Raw genomic sequence first — 16,758 nt, forward strand, 5'->3', positions numbered from 1 at the left:
CCCATTCTGCGAGCAAAAACCACCTTTTGACCACCTGCAGAATGCGCAAGGTCACGTGGGTTCTCTGCAGCTCCTTAATGTATTACCCGGCACACAAGCCCCCGTGGCATATAAACAAATCCACAAGCGGAAAAAAGAGAGAACTCCCTCCTCAGCCGGGAAGCGAATGATAACGGTAACAGCCGCAACAATAATAATAAATAAAGAATAACAATTACTACTACTACTACCACCACCCAGCCAAGCGCAGACGACAGCAGCACAGTAAAAGGATATCCAATGCAGGCTGTGCAAGGAGAGAAATCACAGAAAAGCAAACCGTGCCCACCTTGCTTGCCCGCACCATCACCCCCAGCCCCCAATAAACAGAGTCAGAGGGAAAGGGGACCGTGGGGAGAAAGGAGGGGGAAAGAAGGATTGCTTTTTTTTTTTTTTTTTTTTTCTGTAGGCAACACCTACCTCCAGGGTCCGGATTTCTTTTTGTGTGAGGTCGTTGGAGGTAGCACATTTGGTCCTAAGACCTTCCAGGTTGGAGATGCTCAAGTCTATCATGTTTTGGACCAGTTCGCACTGCTGTAAGGCTTTTTGCAAACTCAGAGGCTGCTGCTCCTCGCTTTTCGTCATGTTTTCCTCATCCATCGCTTGCTCTGCAACCCCCTTCCCCTCCTCCTCCTCCCAGAGAGAAAAAAGAGGGGGGGGGAGTAGAGGTAGTCTACCCCTCCGCCTCTCCAACCACTGCGACTTCTCAACAATGTCTCATGAAGAAGAAATCCAACATCTCACACAGGGTTGAGGGGGTGGGAGTGGGAGGAGGGGACAAGAGCCAAAATTTATTATTTTATTTTGGGGTATCAAGCGGACTCCATTAGAATGTCTCCTCTCTGAGTCTCTGGTCCCTGAAAAGGAGAGATGCTGTTTCTCAGAAGCAAACCAGGTGATGTGATGCTGTCTGTATACTTAGGGAGGAGGAGGAGGAGGAAAAAGAGGAGGAGAAGGACGAGAGAGAGGAGGAGGGAGAGGAGGAGGAGGGAGAGGAGGAGAAGGAAAATAGCGCTCACTCTTTACACACCGGCTCCTTGAAGGACAAAATTATATATTTTTGGCTTGCTTGCTTTTATGTCAAAAAAAATCTGGTTTGCCCCCCTCCCAGTTGCAGGGACACGGCATGGTCCACGGTTTGGAAGTGCTTTAGCGCGTTCTCAAGGTGCTGTCTGCATTGCTCCCGCGGCTGCGGCGGCTACTGCGGCTGGCTGCTGTCTCCTCCCCGCGCTGCTGCTGCTGCTGCTGCCGCCGCCAGGCTCCGGGGGTGACGGTTGCTGCAATAGCTCCTGCCTCGCTCCACACCGACATCTTGCCTGTCAATCAAAGGGCGGGGGGGAGCGAGGGAGCGCCGGAGAGGGATGGAGAGCGAGCGAGGGACCTGCAGGGGAGCGGGTTGGTGGAGAGGCGCCGTGCGCGCAGCCGCCCCAGCCGGGCCCCGGCCCCGGCGCGCCAGGGACCCGCCGAAGGAGGCGGAGGAGGAGCGCGCAGGCTCGCGCACCTGGCCGGGGACAGGGCCGGGGGGCGGGATTTCTAGGGGCTGCGGAGCTCGCGTGGCAAAGTGAAATTACTACCGGGAGTGCGTGCGAGCGAGCAAGCGAGCGATCGGCGGGCGGGGGCGCGGAGACAGAGCGCGCATCGGGCCCAGCCTGCTCCCGGGGGCGGCAGAGGAGGCAGGGAGTGTGCCCGAGCCTGGAGGCTGGACGAGGGGGCGGGGAGAGGGAGTCGGTGGCGGGGAGGGGGTGGGGGCCACTACTCCTGCACCGCTCTCGCGAGACCGAGCTGGAGTGCTGCTCAGCAGGTGCGCTCTGGCTGGGAGCAGGTGTGCGCCCAACTTTGAAACCTTCGGTGCGCGCTGGAGAGGCGTCGGCGTGAACCTGGGCACGTCTTCTCTGTCTTTGGCTCGGTGTGTGTGTGCGTGCCTTTTTTGTTCGTTTGTCCTTTCTTGTTACTGGGGAAAAAATTAAGCGAACCTGGTGATCTTCCGTGAATTTCAGGAAGCTGCCTCCTAGACTTGGTACCCTGGCCCGCCCTGATGGCTTTCCATTTGGAGGGGAAAAGGGCCTTTGCCTTATTCTGAGTATTCCCATGTCCTACAAGGGTCTGTGTGGCCTGACCCCAGCATACCTAACTGACGTTATAACAGCAGACGATGGCTCCATGGTTAATATGTTTTTACCTTTTGAAATGGTTGAAAGCCTGGCGCGGTGGCTCACGCCTGTAATCCCCAGCACTTTGGGAGGCGGAGTCAGGAGGATCACTTGAGACCAGGAGTTTCGGACCAACCTAGGCAACGACATAGCAAGACCCTGTCGCTACTAAAAATTCAAAAATTAAAAATGTAAATAAAATGGTTGGAAAAAATCAAAAGAATATTTTGTGACACGTGAAAATTATGTGAAATTCACATCTCAGTGTTCACAAGTAAAGTTTTGTTGGAATACCACCATCCATCTGTTTGTTGTCTGTGGTTACTTTTGCCTTGTAAAGCAGAGTTAAGTAGCTGCAGCTGAGACCGGTGGTTCACAGCACCTGAAAGATTTACTGCCTGGCACTTTACAGAAAGGTTTGCTGACTCTTGATTAAATCTTCGCACTCTATGTCCACCGTGCCCAGAACATGCTTCACCCTAATCCTCTCCTGGTGGGTTTCTTCTTGTCACTGCTAACTCAAATGTCATCTCGGAGAGGCCTCATCTCCCTAATCACCTTATCTAATAGTATTCCCAACACACGTTGCCCAACAGATGTATTTAGAATAATTAACAAAAGGCACCTTTCTCCAGGTGAACAGAGCCCTGTGCTGAGGACTGAGTAAGGAGTGATACTCAGAACACATGGTATAATATATCACCCTTAAATGAAGCCACTTGAAAAGCAGAAAGAACAGGAGCCAGTGGTGGCCAAGTTGAATGACAACCTTTATTTTTAAGTTCTGGGGTGAATGTGCAGGACACGCAGGTTTATTACATAGGTAAACGTGTGCCATGGTGGTTTGCTGCACCTATCAACCCATCACCTAGGTATTAAGCCCAGCATGCATTAGCTATTTTTCCTGATGCTCTCCCTCGACACACTTTTTTTTTTTTTAAGACTGTACGCTGACCCAGCATGGTGGCTCACACCTGTAATCCCAGCACTTTAGGAGACCAAAGCAGGTGAACAGCCTGAGCTCAGGAGTTTGAGACTGCCTGGCCAACATGGTGAAACTCCGTCTCTACTAAAAATACAAACAATTAGCCAGGCGTGGTGGCAGGCGCCTATAATCCCAGCTACTCCCAGGCAGGAAAGTTGCTTGAACCCAGGAGGCAGAGGTTGCAGTGAGCTGAGATTGTGCCATTGCATTCCAGCCTGAGCAACAAGAGCAAAACTCTGTCTCAAAAAAAAAAAAAAAAGAAAAGAAAAAGAAAAAAAATACTGTAAGCCATGGGATTTTATAGCTATACAGAACTGAGTCAGTATTTTCAACATCTGTCAATGAGCAGATGAAGTAAGTTCTCTATGTTCTCCGTCTTTTGGACCATGAAGTTTATGAATTCCAGTTGTCTGGTAAAATTATCTCTTTTCATCTATTTTCTCCATCGTTTAGTTTTTCTTAAACATGTTAATTATGGTTATTTTAAAGCATTTGTCTAACTCCAAAAACTTGATGACCTGTGGGTCTCTTTCTATTGACTATTTTTCCCTTTATTTTCAGTGATATGGTCCTGTCTCTTGGCAGGCCTTGTAATTTTTATTGAATGTCAGACATTGTGTATGAAAAAATGTACAGACTCGAGGTGATAATATCTAAGTCTGGAGAGGACACACTCTTTCTCTGCAAGATAAATTGCATACAGATCAATTATCTTAATCCAATCAGGGGCTGAGCTGGGTGGAGACTGGGTTATAGTTTTAAAAAGACACCACTTCACTCTGTCCCCTACCTCTAATGCTTTGCCTTTCCAGGGTTCCAACCAGGAACCTTGGGTGTTCACTAAGTCCCCTCTCTCTGGTCCTGAGCTCTAACCCTTATCTTCACAGCACGACAAGACTGTGGAAATGGCTCTGTTTTTCAGCGACCTTCTGCTTGGCATCTTTGCTTCTTGCCCTGCACTATTTCAGACTTTGCCAAATATCTTGAGGGGAAAACCACCATCTATCAGGCTCACTTTTCTGCCCCTCGCTTCTCCCTGGGATAATAGCCTCTCGAGTCTCCAGTTTTGTCTTTCTAGCCCTATGAGGTTGCTAAAAGTTTTGTCAGTTTCTCTGTTCCCCCAAAGCAGCCTTCATGCCTGGGAAGAGTCTAGAAACTCAGCCTCTTTCCCTGTGCCCAAATGTGCAAATATCCCCAGGGAAAAATCAGCTGCAGAATGTCAGCTCACCACACCAGAGTGTCCCTGTCTCCAGAATCTTGGCCTCTTTAGTCCTGGTTATTTCAGCAGTTCTCTGAATGTCTTTTAACAGATGGTGATGATGATGATGATTTAATCTGGCTTTTCTAGTTGTTCTCAGAAGTGGAAGTTTAAATAATGAAAGTAGCCCACAGGTCAAATGTCATCCATTGGCAGGGCTGTAAGCAGCACACAAATGCATCTTCTTCTTATGTTTGGAAAATGCCTCACATTATGAGTTCCACATTTCCCTCACAGAAGCGAAAGCACTTTTCCAGAGCCCTCCTTGCAAACAGGTCACATGTGATCTAGGCTGTGCCATTAGAAGATCACATGAGATTTCTGCCAGGAAGTGAGCAACAAAAGAGAGGAATCTATCTGGTAGTGAGCCTGGCAGCCAAGGCCTCTGCTTCCAGGTGCTCCACCCCTCTGTAAGCTTGGTATCCATGGTGAAAGGCATGTCACGTGTTCACAGGGGGCAGCCCTACAGCTGGTTTGGGAGTCATTTCTGGCTGCACAGACAGAACCTGGCTCTCTTGTCCTCCTGGAGATTCTACAGAGTTTTCAACCACCTGTCTTAGAGGCTGCCATAACAAAATACTGGATGGCTTAAACAAGAGAAATGTATTTTGTCGCTGGGCGCAGTGGCTCATGCCTGTAATCCCAATACTTTGGGAGGCCGAGGCGGGCAGATTACAAGGTCAGGAGTTCAAGACCAGCCTGGCCAACATGGTGAAACCCCGTTTCTACTAAAAATACAAAAAAAAAAAAAAAGCTGGGCATGGTGGCAGGTACCTGTAATCCCAGCTACTCAGGAGGCTAAGGCAGGAGAATCACTTGACCCCGGGACGTAGAGGTTGCAGTGAGCTGAGATCATGCCACTGTACTCCAGCCTGGGGGACAGTGTGAGACTCCATCTCAAAAAAAAAAATTATTTTCTCACTATTCTGGAAACTGGAATTCTGAAATTGGGATGCCAGCATGGTCAGGTTCTGGGTTCTGGTGAGGGCTCTCTTTCTAAACTCTTGCAGATGGCCACCTTCTTGTTGGTAAAGAGAGAAAGAAAGATCTATTGCTTTCTATCCTTCTCTCTCATCCTCTTCTTGTAAGGCCGTAGTCCTATTGGATTAAGCCCCCACCCTTAAGACATCATCTAACCTTTAATTACCTCCTAAAGATCCTACCTCCAGATACAGTTACATTGAGGGTTAGGGCTTCAACATATGATTTGGTGCAGGGAAGAGGGACCACAATTCACCACCCTATTAAAATACTTCTGCTTAAACTACCTAGAGTAGATTGTGTCATTGGTAACAAAGAACCCTGACTAATGCTCTTGATAGTAGTTCCAAAATTAAGAGATACTACGCCAAAAATGCAGATCTCTGGCCTTTCTGGGAAAAGGGGAAGAGCCGGCTGCATTGGGCAACAATTGGTTGGAAGAGAGGTAACTATCCTTTCAGATGGGGCACAGACTCTCCACTACAGTCCCACCCAGGCCCCTACATTCATTATTGATATCTCCTCCCTGGCTCGTGTAGGCATTTGAGTTTGATGCCTCTGGTGAAGGGTTTTGCACCTCAAACTAATAAGAGTGTCATCAGTTTCAAAGAATGGAAGCTGATGGATGATAATTTTGTTGTTGATGATGCTGTTGTTATTGTTGATGTATTTCACTCTAGAAACTGCATACTAACTCTGAAGGCCATAGGTCTCAGAGTGATTTTATTAATAGTGGGAATAAATTATTGTTACCGGGCGACTGAATGAGCTGGATTTGGCAGGAGGAGAGACAGGTGGGAATCAAGAACTGGCTTGCTTTTCCTTCTTCCACTGCTTCTCAACCTTAAGATCCACTGCCAGGGCTCCCTTCTCTGCCCTGAGCAATATCTTAGTAAATCTCTTAGCTTTTCAGTTAGTTTCGACTAAGAATCTCATCAGACATTAAAAGTCCAGTCCAGGCTGGGCACAGTGGCTCACACCTGTAATCCCAGCACTTTGGGAGGCCGATTTGGGTGGATCACCTGATCCTGAGGTCAGGAGTTCGAGAACAGCCTGGCCAACATGGTGAAACCCCATCTCTACTAAAAAACAAAAATTAGCTAGGTGTGGTGGCAGGCACCTGTAGTCTCAGCTACTTGGGAGGCTAGGGCAGGAAAATCACTTGAACCCGGAGGGTGGAGGTTGCAGTGAACCGAGATTGTGCCACTGCACTACAGCCTAGGAGACACAACGAGACTCAGCCAAAAAAAAAAAAAAAAGTCCAGTCCAATCAAAACTTCATTCTCACATCCAGTTTAATACCTTGTTCCCAGGCCAGGCGCGGTGGCTCAAGCCTGTAATCCCAGCACTTTGGGAGGCCGAGACGGGCGGATCACGAGGTCAAGAGATCGAGACCATCCTGGCTAACATGGTGAAACCCCGTCTCTACTAAAAAAATACAAAAAACTAGGCAGGCGCCTGTAGTCCCAGCTACTCCGGAGGCTGAGGCAGCATAAACCCGGGAGGCAGAGCTTGCAGTGAGCTGAGATCCAGCCACTGCACTCCAGCCCAGGCCACAGAGCGAGTCTCCGTCTCAAAAAAAAAAAAAAAAAATACCTTGTTCCCTGCCCCTTCCAGCCTGACCCATGGATGGCTCAGGAATCTGCAGGTGAGACTAGGGTGTGTGTCCTCCTGATCTCCATCTCGCCTTGCAGGAGAGCAGGAACTGAGGGCTAAGTGGAAAAAGTACCTTCAACTGAGAGCAGGTGAGGGGAGTCAGATGTCCTACCATGTCCTGCCAGGCACTTGCAGGCTGACTTTTGAACATGGGGCACACTGGGGGATCTTTAGAGACCCTCATGGGGACCTTATCGGGACTCAGTGCACACACTGGGTGGTCTTTTGCAGACCAGTTTTCCATTCATACTCCAGCAAGTACCCCACATCTTCTTTCTGAGGTCCCTTTGCTGAAAGGATGCCCTCTTGGGTAAGTCTTTTCAGGATGGCTCAAGGCCAAGTGTGCTCAGAGGTAGTCACCTGACTCACAGGAAACAGGACACACCTTTGCCCTGCAGAGTGGCAATCGCAGGCTACTCCTCCTGCTGCCCTCTCTCCGCACCCTGCCATCTTGGGCAGCCCCAGGCAGCCTTCAGCCGGCAGTGAGGTGCCAGCATCTCCGTTTGGTGCACCCAAGTCTCACGAGTGACCTTTTGTTGAACCCCCTTCTCTTGGCTTGTGGTTGGGAAAGAAAAAGAAAATCCCCTACAAAGACCTGTCATGGAAACCTCTTCTGGACAAAATCTTGATCTTGTCTTACATAGGCTGGAGGCTGATGGTTACTGATAGTCAAAGGACCAGTCTAGCTACCTCTTAATAGGAGGAGGAAGTGTTGTCACCCACTGCCCTCACCTTGGAAGCTTTAGCTGAAGTTCTGGGTCAACAAGAAAAGTCTCATTCCACATCCAGTTATGTTAGCTATGAGCTGGCCCCAATATTTTCAAAGTTGCATTGTGAGGAGGCAAATGGGGAAATGGCAGATTAGGAGGAGAGGGGGCTACCAATGCCCCTGGAACTAAACCAAACTAATACTGACTTGTCCTTGAAGAGTTCACCACATTGCTTTCCCAGGGAATTTTTTTTCTTTTTTTCTTTTAATAAATTTTGCAGAGGCAGGTCTCGCCAATGTTGCCCAGACTGGTCTCAAACTCCTGGGCTCAAGTGACCCACCTGCCTTGGCCTCCCAAAATGCTGGGATGACAGGTGTGAGCCACCATGCCTGGCCTCCTTTTGTCTTTTTCTACTGATTTTTGTGGGGAGAAAAAAAATCTCACAATGCTATCCCCTAAAATACAACCAAATCTTCCATAGCTATTAGAGGATTATTGTTTCATTCTAACTTACCGATCCTCAAATCATAAATGATTTTTTAAAAATACCTTCTACTTCCTGGCCGGGCACGGTGGTTTATGCCTGTAATCCCAGCACTTCGGGAAGCCAAGGCAGGCAGATCACCTGAGACCACCCTGGCCAACATAGTGAAGCCCCACCTCTACTAAAAATACAAAAATTAGACAGGCATAGTGGCAAGTGCCTGTAGTCCCAGCTACTCAGGAGGCTGAGGCAGAAGAATCGCTTGAACCCGGGAGGCAGAGGTTGCGGTGAGCCAAGATTGTGCCACTGCACTTCGGCCTGGGAGACAGAGCAAGACTCCATCTCAAAAAAAAAAAAAAAAAGAAAAAGAAAAACACACTTTTCTACTTGAGAGGCTGAGGTGGGAGGATCACTTGAGCCCCGGGATTTGAGGCTGTAATGTGTTATAACTGTGCCTATGAATAGCCACTGCACTCCAGCCTGGGCAACACAGTGAAGCCCTATATCTAGAAAAAAAAATTACCTTTGATGAGGGCAGGCAGAAAGTGCCTATCTTTAACCTTGTAAGGTTTTCCTAACATCAGAAACAGATTTTTCACTCCAGCCTGGGCAACACAGTGAGATCCCATCTCCAGAAAAGAAATTACTATTGATGAGGATAGGCAAAATGTTCCTATCTTGAATTTTGTAAGGTTTTCTTTACAATATCAGAAAACTTATTTTTCTAGAGTTCTTCTCCTTTTGGCTTTTTGCCTCATTGTCTCTTAATTTCCATTGTGAGCAAGGCAACCAGATCACTCTCTTGATGGTGAGATAATTTGAGCTCACGGTAATGGACAATTTAGTCCAGTGATTTATGCTAGCTTTACAAATTAAGCACTCAACGATACACCGTGAATTTTCAGATATAGCACCCTCAGGATGGGAGAGGATGTGTACTGTGGTACTCTCCAAGTACTTAAAGATGTATAGCCAAGAAATGCCATTGAAAATTGCAGTAAAGTAATGCCATCAACACAATTCACTCACTTCTTACGACATCTCGTCTATGAAGTTCAAGATCAGCATTAGCCTGAACGGCGTCTTTGTATGAATTAGAAAAAGGCATCCACTTTGCAAAAGTACCAGAGGTCTCAACCCAGGGGGCAGAGCACAATCTAGATTTCAGATTTGCACCCCAATCTGGGCGCCCTGTGCAGGCAACAAGCTGTGTGGCATCCATCAGAGACAGCCCTGATGAAATTCCCGATTCTTTTGTTTTTATTGTGGTAAAACATATATAAGATAAAATTTACCACTAGTGACTTTTAGTGCATTCACAATGCTGTGCAACTATTGCCACTATCTAGTTCCAGAATGTTTTTATTACCCTGAAAGAAAATCCTGGCCGGGTGTGGTGGCTCATGCCGGTAATCCCAGCACTTTGGGAGGCGGAGGCGGGCAGATCGTGAGGTCAAGAGTTTGAGACCAGCCTGACCAATATGGTGAAACCCCATCTCTACTAAAAATACAAAAATTAGCTGGTTGTGGTGGTGTGCGCCTGTAATCCCAGCTATTTGGGAAGCTGAGGCAGGAGAATTGCTTGAACCCAGGAGGAGGAGGTTGCAGTGAGCTGAGATTGTGCCACTGCACACTCCAGCCTGGGCAATAGAGCAAGACTCTGTCTCAAAAAAAAAAAAAAGGCATGCATGCATTGACTTACACATTTCTTGAGTGACTACAATGTGCCAGATATGATGCTGTATGTGTAAGATTAAAATATTAATCAAGTGTATGCATTAGTATTCTTTTAGCTGCAAGGAACAAAACCCCAACACACCCAGTTTAGACAAAAGAAAGTAACTCGTATAATCGAGAAGTTTAAAGATGACTCTTACTCGGGTCTAGGACATTTCTTTTCTGTCTGCATCTCTCAGCACTACTTTGTTGTTGGCATCATTTTTAGGTGGCTTTTTCCCAGATGTAAGAAGGACAACTGCAGAATGCTGAGCAACCCTATCAGGGATACAGTCTCTCTCCCATTAGTTCTAGCATAAATTGTACAATTCACTTGCACTGACCTGGTCCGGACACATATACTCCTGAGTCAGTCACATTAACCAAGGGGATGGAATGTGTGTGTGGATGGGCCTGGCCTGGGTTGTAGGGCCGCCCTGGAACCTAGGGAGTGGTACTGATGCTACTCAAACCGTGTGGTATGAGATCAGGAAAGGGCTGATCTGTCCCTCCAAAAAGGCGGGGCTGCTGTTATCAGAAGGAGCATGGATGCCTGGGCGCGGTGGCTCATGCCTATAATCCTAGTACTTTGGGAGGACGAGGCAGGCAGATTGTCTGAGCTCAGGAGTTCAAGACCAACCTGGCCAACATGGCGAAACCCTGTCTCTACTATAAATACAAAAAATTAGCCACGCGTGGTGGTGCACGCCTGTAATCCCAGCTACTCAGGAGGCTGAGGCAGGAGAATTGCTTGAACCCAGGAGGCAGAGGTTACAGTGAACCGAGATCACACCACTGCGCTCCAGCCTGGGTGACAGAGACTCTGTCTCAAAAAAAAAAGAAGCATGGATGGATGTCGGAGAGGCAAAATCATCAGCAATATTCCACCATTCTTGGGGAAGTCACAGTCTAGTTGGGGGACCCGTGTAAACAGAGCCTGTAATTATAGCAAATTCTGAGAATAAAGGAGAGGAGTCCTTCAACCCTGAAAGGAAAAGGGGGAAGATTCTGAGAAGGCTCTGGTGAGATGATCCAGAAACTAAGATTTAAAAAGGAATGGGAATCGTTCAGGTACACATAGAGGACCTGGCTTGTGAGTCACAAGAAACATACACTTGCCACTTTTTTTTTTTCCTTAGATGGAGTTTCGCTCTGTCACCAGGCTAGAGTGCAGCCGCGCGGTCTCAGCTCACTGCAACCATCACCTCCCGGATTCAAGTAATTCTCCTGCCTCAGCCTCTCGAGAAGCTGGATTACAGGCATGCCCCTCATGCCTGGCTAATTTTTTTGTATTTTTAGTAGAGACAGAGTTTCTGGTTGCCATGTTGGCCAGGTTGGTCTCAAACTCGAACTCTGACCTCAAGTGATCCACCCTCCTCGGCCTCCCAAAGTGCTGAAATTACAAGCATGAGCCACTGTGCCCAGCCTTGTCACAATTATTTTTAAAGTTGCAACTGAAATACTAATCTGTCAGGTTCTATCTTAAGAAGGATTATGTTGGTGAATCACATGTGGCAGTCTCATACCTTGACTCTGAACTGGGATATTTCGCTGATTAGCTTAAGCCAAGACACTACAGGGTGACCAATCATCCTGGTCTACCTGGGACTAAGGGGGTTTCTAAGATGTGGGACCTCCAGTGCTAAAGCTGGAACAGATGAAGGCAAACTGAGACACCTTCATCATCCTAGAGTTAAGTCCCCAGTTCACGAGCACCTAGAGTGTGTGTGGAGTTGGGATCAGTGCTACAGGAGCACACACTGTTATGTATGAATGATCTCAGCATGCAAACGAAACTTGTACGTGAATGTTCATGGCAGTACTATTCACAATAGCCAAAAGGTGGAAACAATCCAAATGTCCATCGATGGGCCAGACACAGTGGCTCATACCTGTAATCCCAGCACTTTAGGAGGCCAAGGCCGGTGGATCACCTGAGGTCAGGAGTTTGAGACCAGCCTGGCCACCATGGCGAAACCCATCTCTACTAAAACTACAAAAATTAGCTGGGTGTGGTAGTGTGCAACTCTAATCCCAGCTACTTGGGAGGCTGAGGTAGGAGAATCGCTTGAACCTGGGAGGCAGAGGTTTCAGTGAGCCAAGATCATGCCACTGCACTCCAGCCTGGGCGACAGAGCAAGACTGTCTCAAAAAAAAGAAGAAAAAAGAAAAAGAAATGTCCATCGATGAATACATGCTACCATATGGATGAACCCTGAAAACACTATGCTAAGTGAAAGAAGCCAGTCACAGAAGACCTCATTGTATAGTTCTTTATATGAAATATTCAGAACAGGCAAATCCGTCCAGACAGAAAGCAGATTAGTGGTTGCCGGGGGGCAGGGGAAGGAGGGTGGGGAGTGACTGCTAAATGGGTATTGGGTAATGAAAAACTTCTGGAACTATATAGTGGTGATGATTACACAATATGAATGTGCTTAATGCCACTGATGGTATACTTCGGTTAAATGATAAATTTCGTGTGTTTTACCACAATAAAAATGTAAGAATAATTTTTAAAAGAGTGAACCCTGCCTCCCAAAGGGTTTATTAACTAGATACACTAACAGGCAGCCCTCAGGGTCAAATTTAGCCTACGTATGAGTTTCATTTGGCTACACAGAGTTTTAAAAGAGTCTGAGTTTGCTGCTAACATTTAGAAAATGGGATGTTTCACCTAACACTTCTGACCACCAGTTTATTTTGAAAAACTCCCAAAACCCAGCCCCACTTGAGCTCCTTTTCCCGCTGGCAACATCAGGATGGGGGTGGAGTGGCTTCTCTGCTTGGGGACAGACACTTTCCAGTTCTTTTAATCCCCTTCCCCTAACCCTCACTTTGGCTCCCTCCCACCTCTGCTGTGACTGCCTGGTTCCCATAGGCACTAACGTGTAGAATTTCCAGTACTTGCACAAAACAATTAGAAGACAGATAGATAATCAAGTAAGGAAATGAAACAAAACACATGGTGACTTCCATTTTTATTCCCTTCTAAATGAGATGTCAGTGGGTTACCATTTTGCCCGACATGTTATATGACTGTTGAAGTCCTTAGCCTGTAAGGGGTAAGAACAGTTGCCCTTAAAGCAGCGGCTCATCACTTTAGCTGCACACGGGAATCACCTGGGAAACTTGATTTTTATTTTTTATTTTTTTCTGGAGACAGGGTCTTGCTTTGTCGCCCAGGCTGGAGTGCAGTGGCATGATCACAGCTCACTGCAACCTCGACCTCCTGGGCTCCTGGGCTCAACTGATCTTCCCACTTCAGCCTCCCAAGTAACTGAGAATACAGGTGTGTGGCACCACGCCTAGCTATTTATTTTTTTTATTATTTTATTTTTTATAGAACCAAGGTCTCCCCTGTGTTGCTCAGAGTGATCTCCAATTTCAAGACTCAAAGCAGCCTTCCGTCTTGGCCTTCCAAAGTGCTGGGATTACAGGCGTGAGCCACCATGCCCAGCCAACAAAACGTTAAAAACTATCAATGCCTGGATCCTACCCGCTAAAGATTCTGATTTATCTGGTCTGAGGTACAATCCAGGCATCAAAATTTTTCACAACTCCCCGGGTGATTCTAATGTGCAGCCAAACTTGAAAACTACCACTTTACAGCTTCCATTTATTTATTTATTTATTTATTTATTTATTTAAGACAAAGTCTTGCTCTGTCACCCAGGCTGGAGTGCAGGGGCGCCATCTCTGCTCACTGCAACCTTCGTCTCCCAGGTTCAAGTGATTCTCCTGTCTCACCCTCCCGAGAAGGTGGGATTACAGGCACCCACCACCATGCCCAGCTAATTTTTGCATTTATAGTAGAGATGGGGTTTCTCCATGTTGGCCAGCAGTGGCACTCAGCCAATTTCCTTTTATTTACTTATTTATTTATTTATTTACTTACTTACAGGGTCTCACTTTGTCCCCCAGGCTGGAGTGCAGTGACGTGATCTCGGCTCACTGCAACCTCTGCTTCCCAGGTTCAAGCAGTTCTCCTGCCTCAGCCTCCTGAGCAGCTGGGATTACAGGTGTCCACCACCACACCCAGCTAATTTTTTGTATTTTTAGTAGAGATGGGGTTTCACCGTATTTGCCAGGCTAGTCTTGAACTCCTGACCTCCAGTGATCCGCCCGCCTCGGCCTCCCAAAGTGCTGGGATTACAGGCGTGAGCCACGCACCTGGCCCCAACTTCTGTTTAAAAAGTTATCTTCTGGCCGGGTGCGGTGGCTCAAGCCTGTAATCCCAGCACTTTGGGAGGCCGAGGCGGGCGGATCACGAGGTCAGGAGATCGAGACCATCCTGGCTAACACGGTGAAACCCCATCTCTACTAAAAAAAAATACAAAAAAAAAAACTAGCCGGGCGAGGTGGTGGGCGCCTGTAGTCCCAGCTACTCGGGAGGCTGAGGCAGGAGAATGGTGTGAACCCAAAAGGCGGAGCTTGCAGTGAGCTGAGATCCAGCCACTGCCCTCCAGCCTGGGTGACAGAACGAGACTCCGTCTCAAAAAAAAAAAAAAAAAAAAAAGTTATCTTCTGTGGGCCTCAGATGCCAAGGACCCAACTACACACAAAAATCTTTGTAGTTTCGCTGCTGTGGTGGCTCACGCCTGTAATCTTAGCACTTTGGGAGGCCGAAGAGGGTGGAGAATTGCTTGAAGTCTGGAGGCAGAGGGTGCAGTGAGCCAAGATGGCGCCATTGCACTCCAGCCTGGGCAACAAGAGCAAAACTCCATCTCAAAAAAAAACAAACAGAATCTTTCTAGTTTCAACTCAAGTGTGTTTTGTTGTTCTTGGTATATACCTTTACAGATACATTCTATCTTCAGCTGCCCACCAGGCATCTTGGCAGATACAAGAAACATATGAATAATCTATTTTCAGATATTTTTTTTTGGAGGAGAATCTGTTGATTCATTATCAAATACAGCATTTGGCTCTAGCTCGTGCCTGTAATCCCAATGCTTTGTGAGGCAGAGGCAGGAGGATCACTTGAGCTCAAGAGTTTGAGACCAGACTGAGCAACATAGTGAGACCTCCCCACCCCTCTCTCTACAAAAATTTTAAAAATTACAAATTAGCCAGGCATGGTGGTGCGTACCTGTAATCCCAGCTACTCAGGAGGCTGAGACGGGAATATCGCTTGAGCCCGGGATTTTGAGGCTAGAATAAGCTATGATCACGCCACCACACTCCAGCCTGAGCAAAAGAGCGAGACCCAGTCTCTAAAAAGTATATATTATTTATTTATTCAATTATTTAAGAAAAATAGCACCTAAAGCATCTCATAAAATCTGAATGTTACCCCACACTGGTTTAACTGGTGTGAACGACTCTAGTCCACAGTGTGCTATATTTTTTTTTTTTTTAGACAGTCTCACTCTGTCACCCAGGCTGAAGTGCAGTGGCACAATCTTGGCTCACTGCAGCCTTCGCCTTCCAGGACCAAGCGATTCTCCTGCCAAAGCCTCTCACGGAGCTGGTATTAATTTTTGTATTTTTAGTAGAGACAGGGTTTCACCATGTTGGCCAGGCTGGTCTCGAACTCCTGACCTCAAATGATCCACCCGCCTCAGTCTCCCAAAATGCTGGGATTACAGGCATGATCCATGTCATTTACATGGTTTGTCATGTAAATACACGTGCGCTCTTCCAAGTGGTCACCCCTTCTTAAAGTGCAACCATGACACAATGGCCGATACCCTGGATATGCATCTTCCACGTGCTCCTGCCTGTGAGCTCTCTCCCAGCACACCAGAGCTCTTCCGTGGTACATGATAGCAACTGCTGGAAGAAAAAGCAAGATCTGTGCTATGGTCTGGACATATTCAAGGTATGCTTTCTACTCTAATGCAGACCTTTCCTGCAGCCAGCTGTGCCCTGGTCAGAGAGGAAGCCCGCATCTGCCCTGCAGCTCCCATGTGGGGTGTCTGTCTGGTCGGAGAAAGCAGAAAGGGCCTCCTCTTTGCACCCCACCTCACAGCTGTCTGCATCTCGCCTTGTGGCACGGCGTTGACTCGGCTTCCAGCACCCATCTGTGCTTGGCAAAAAGAAAAAGAAAAAAGGAATGCATGTAGTGTGAGGGCAAAAGAGCCCATGGAGTCCCAGATGAGCTCAAATCATCCCAAATGTGATTGCCTTCTGAAAGGTACAGACCCAGGATTTATTAGGAACTCTCCTGGTACTCCAGTCTCACAAAATGAACTGAAGGTCCTTTACAAGGATCTTCTGCAAGTTTTCAACTTTCCTTTTCTTTGGGAAAATAAATGAGGTGGGGGAAACTGAGAAATGCTGAGCTGAGCAGGTCACAGATTTTCCTGTTTTGTGCTTTTCTGAACAGAATCAGAAATCAGTTACCAGGTTAGTTTTCTTGGTAAATGGAGAACCCTTTTTATTTTCAGCATGGGAAATACACATGTTGGCTTTTCTTTTTTCAAGACAGACCTAGTCCATGATTTCCATTGAACTAGAAAGTTTATAGTCCTCAATCCTGGGAAGTCACTGATTCATTAATTCGTCCAATACAAATATTGATAAATTTCTGATTGCAAATAGTCTGATTGTCGATGATAGGATTGTCATCCCCAGACTGACAGGCTAGAATGATAAGAAGCTGTAGAATTGGAGGGGGTGATGAACCTTCATCATCACAAATAGAGGTGGGGATCCAGGAGAGGAAGTTGAGCATTGCAGGTAGGAATATTGGCTCTAAGCCAGAGGACTTGAGTTCAAATCCCAGCTCTGCACTTCCTGACTTTGTGACCTCAGGCTAGTGGTCTCACCTCTTG

General features: G+C 47.2%; 1 protein-coding gene across 3 annotated transcripts in view; it reads right to left on the reverse strand.

The window, feature by feature from the left end:
• The window catches only part of KSR2 (kinase suppressor of ras 2), a 508,355-nt gene extending 506,991 nt beyond the window's left edge, over positions 1–1,364 (reverse strand). For all 3 annotated transcript variants that reach the window (XR_013401510.1, XM_028829955.2, XM_077955340.1), the window contains exon 1: positions 460–1,364. Coding sequence is in view for 2 of the 3 variants with exons in the window: in XM_028829955.2 (XP_028685788.1) it covers positions 460–639 (180 nt within the window). In the remaining variant the exon portion in view is untranslated. The remainder of the gene's footprint in view (positions 1–459) is intronic.
• Positions 1,365–16,758: the final 15,394 nt, after the last annotated feature.

Source organism: Macaca mulatta, chromosome 11 (genome assembly GCF_049350105.2).
Source record: "Macaca mulatta isolate MMU2019108-1 chromosome 11, T2T-MMU8v2.0, whole genome shotgun sequence".
Classification (NCBI taxonomy): Eukaryota; Metazoa; Chordata; class Mammalia; order Primates; family Cercopithecidae; genus Macaca; species Macaca mulatta.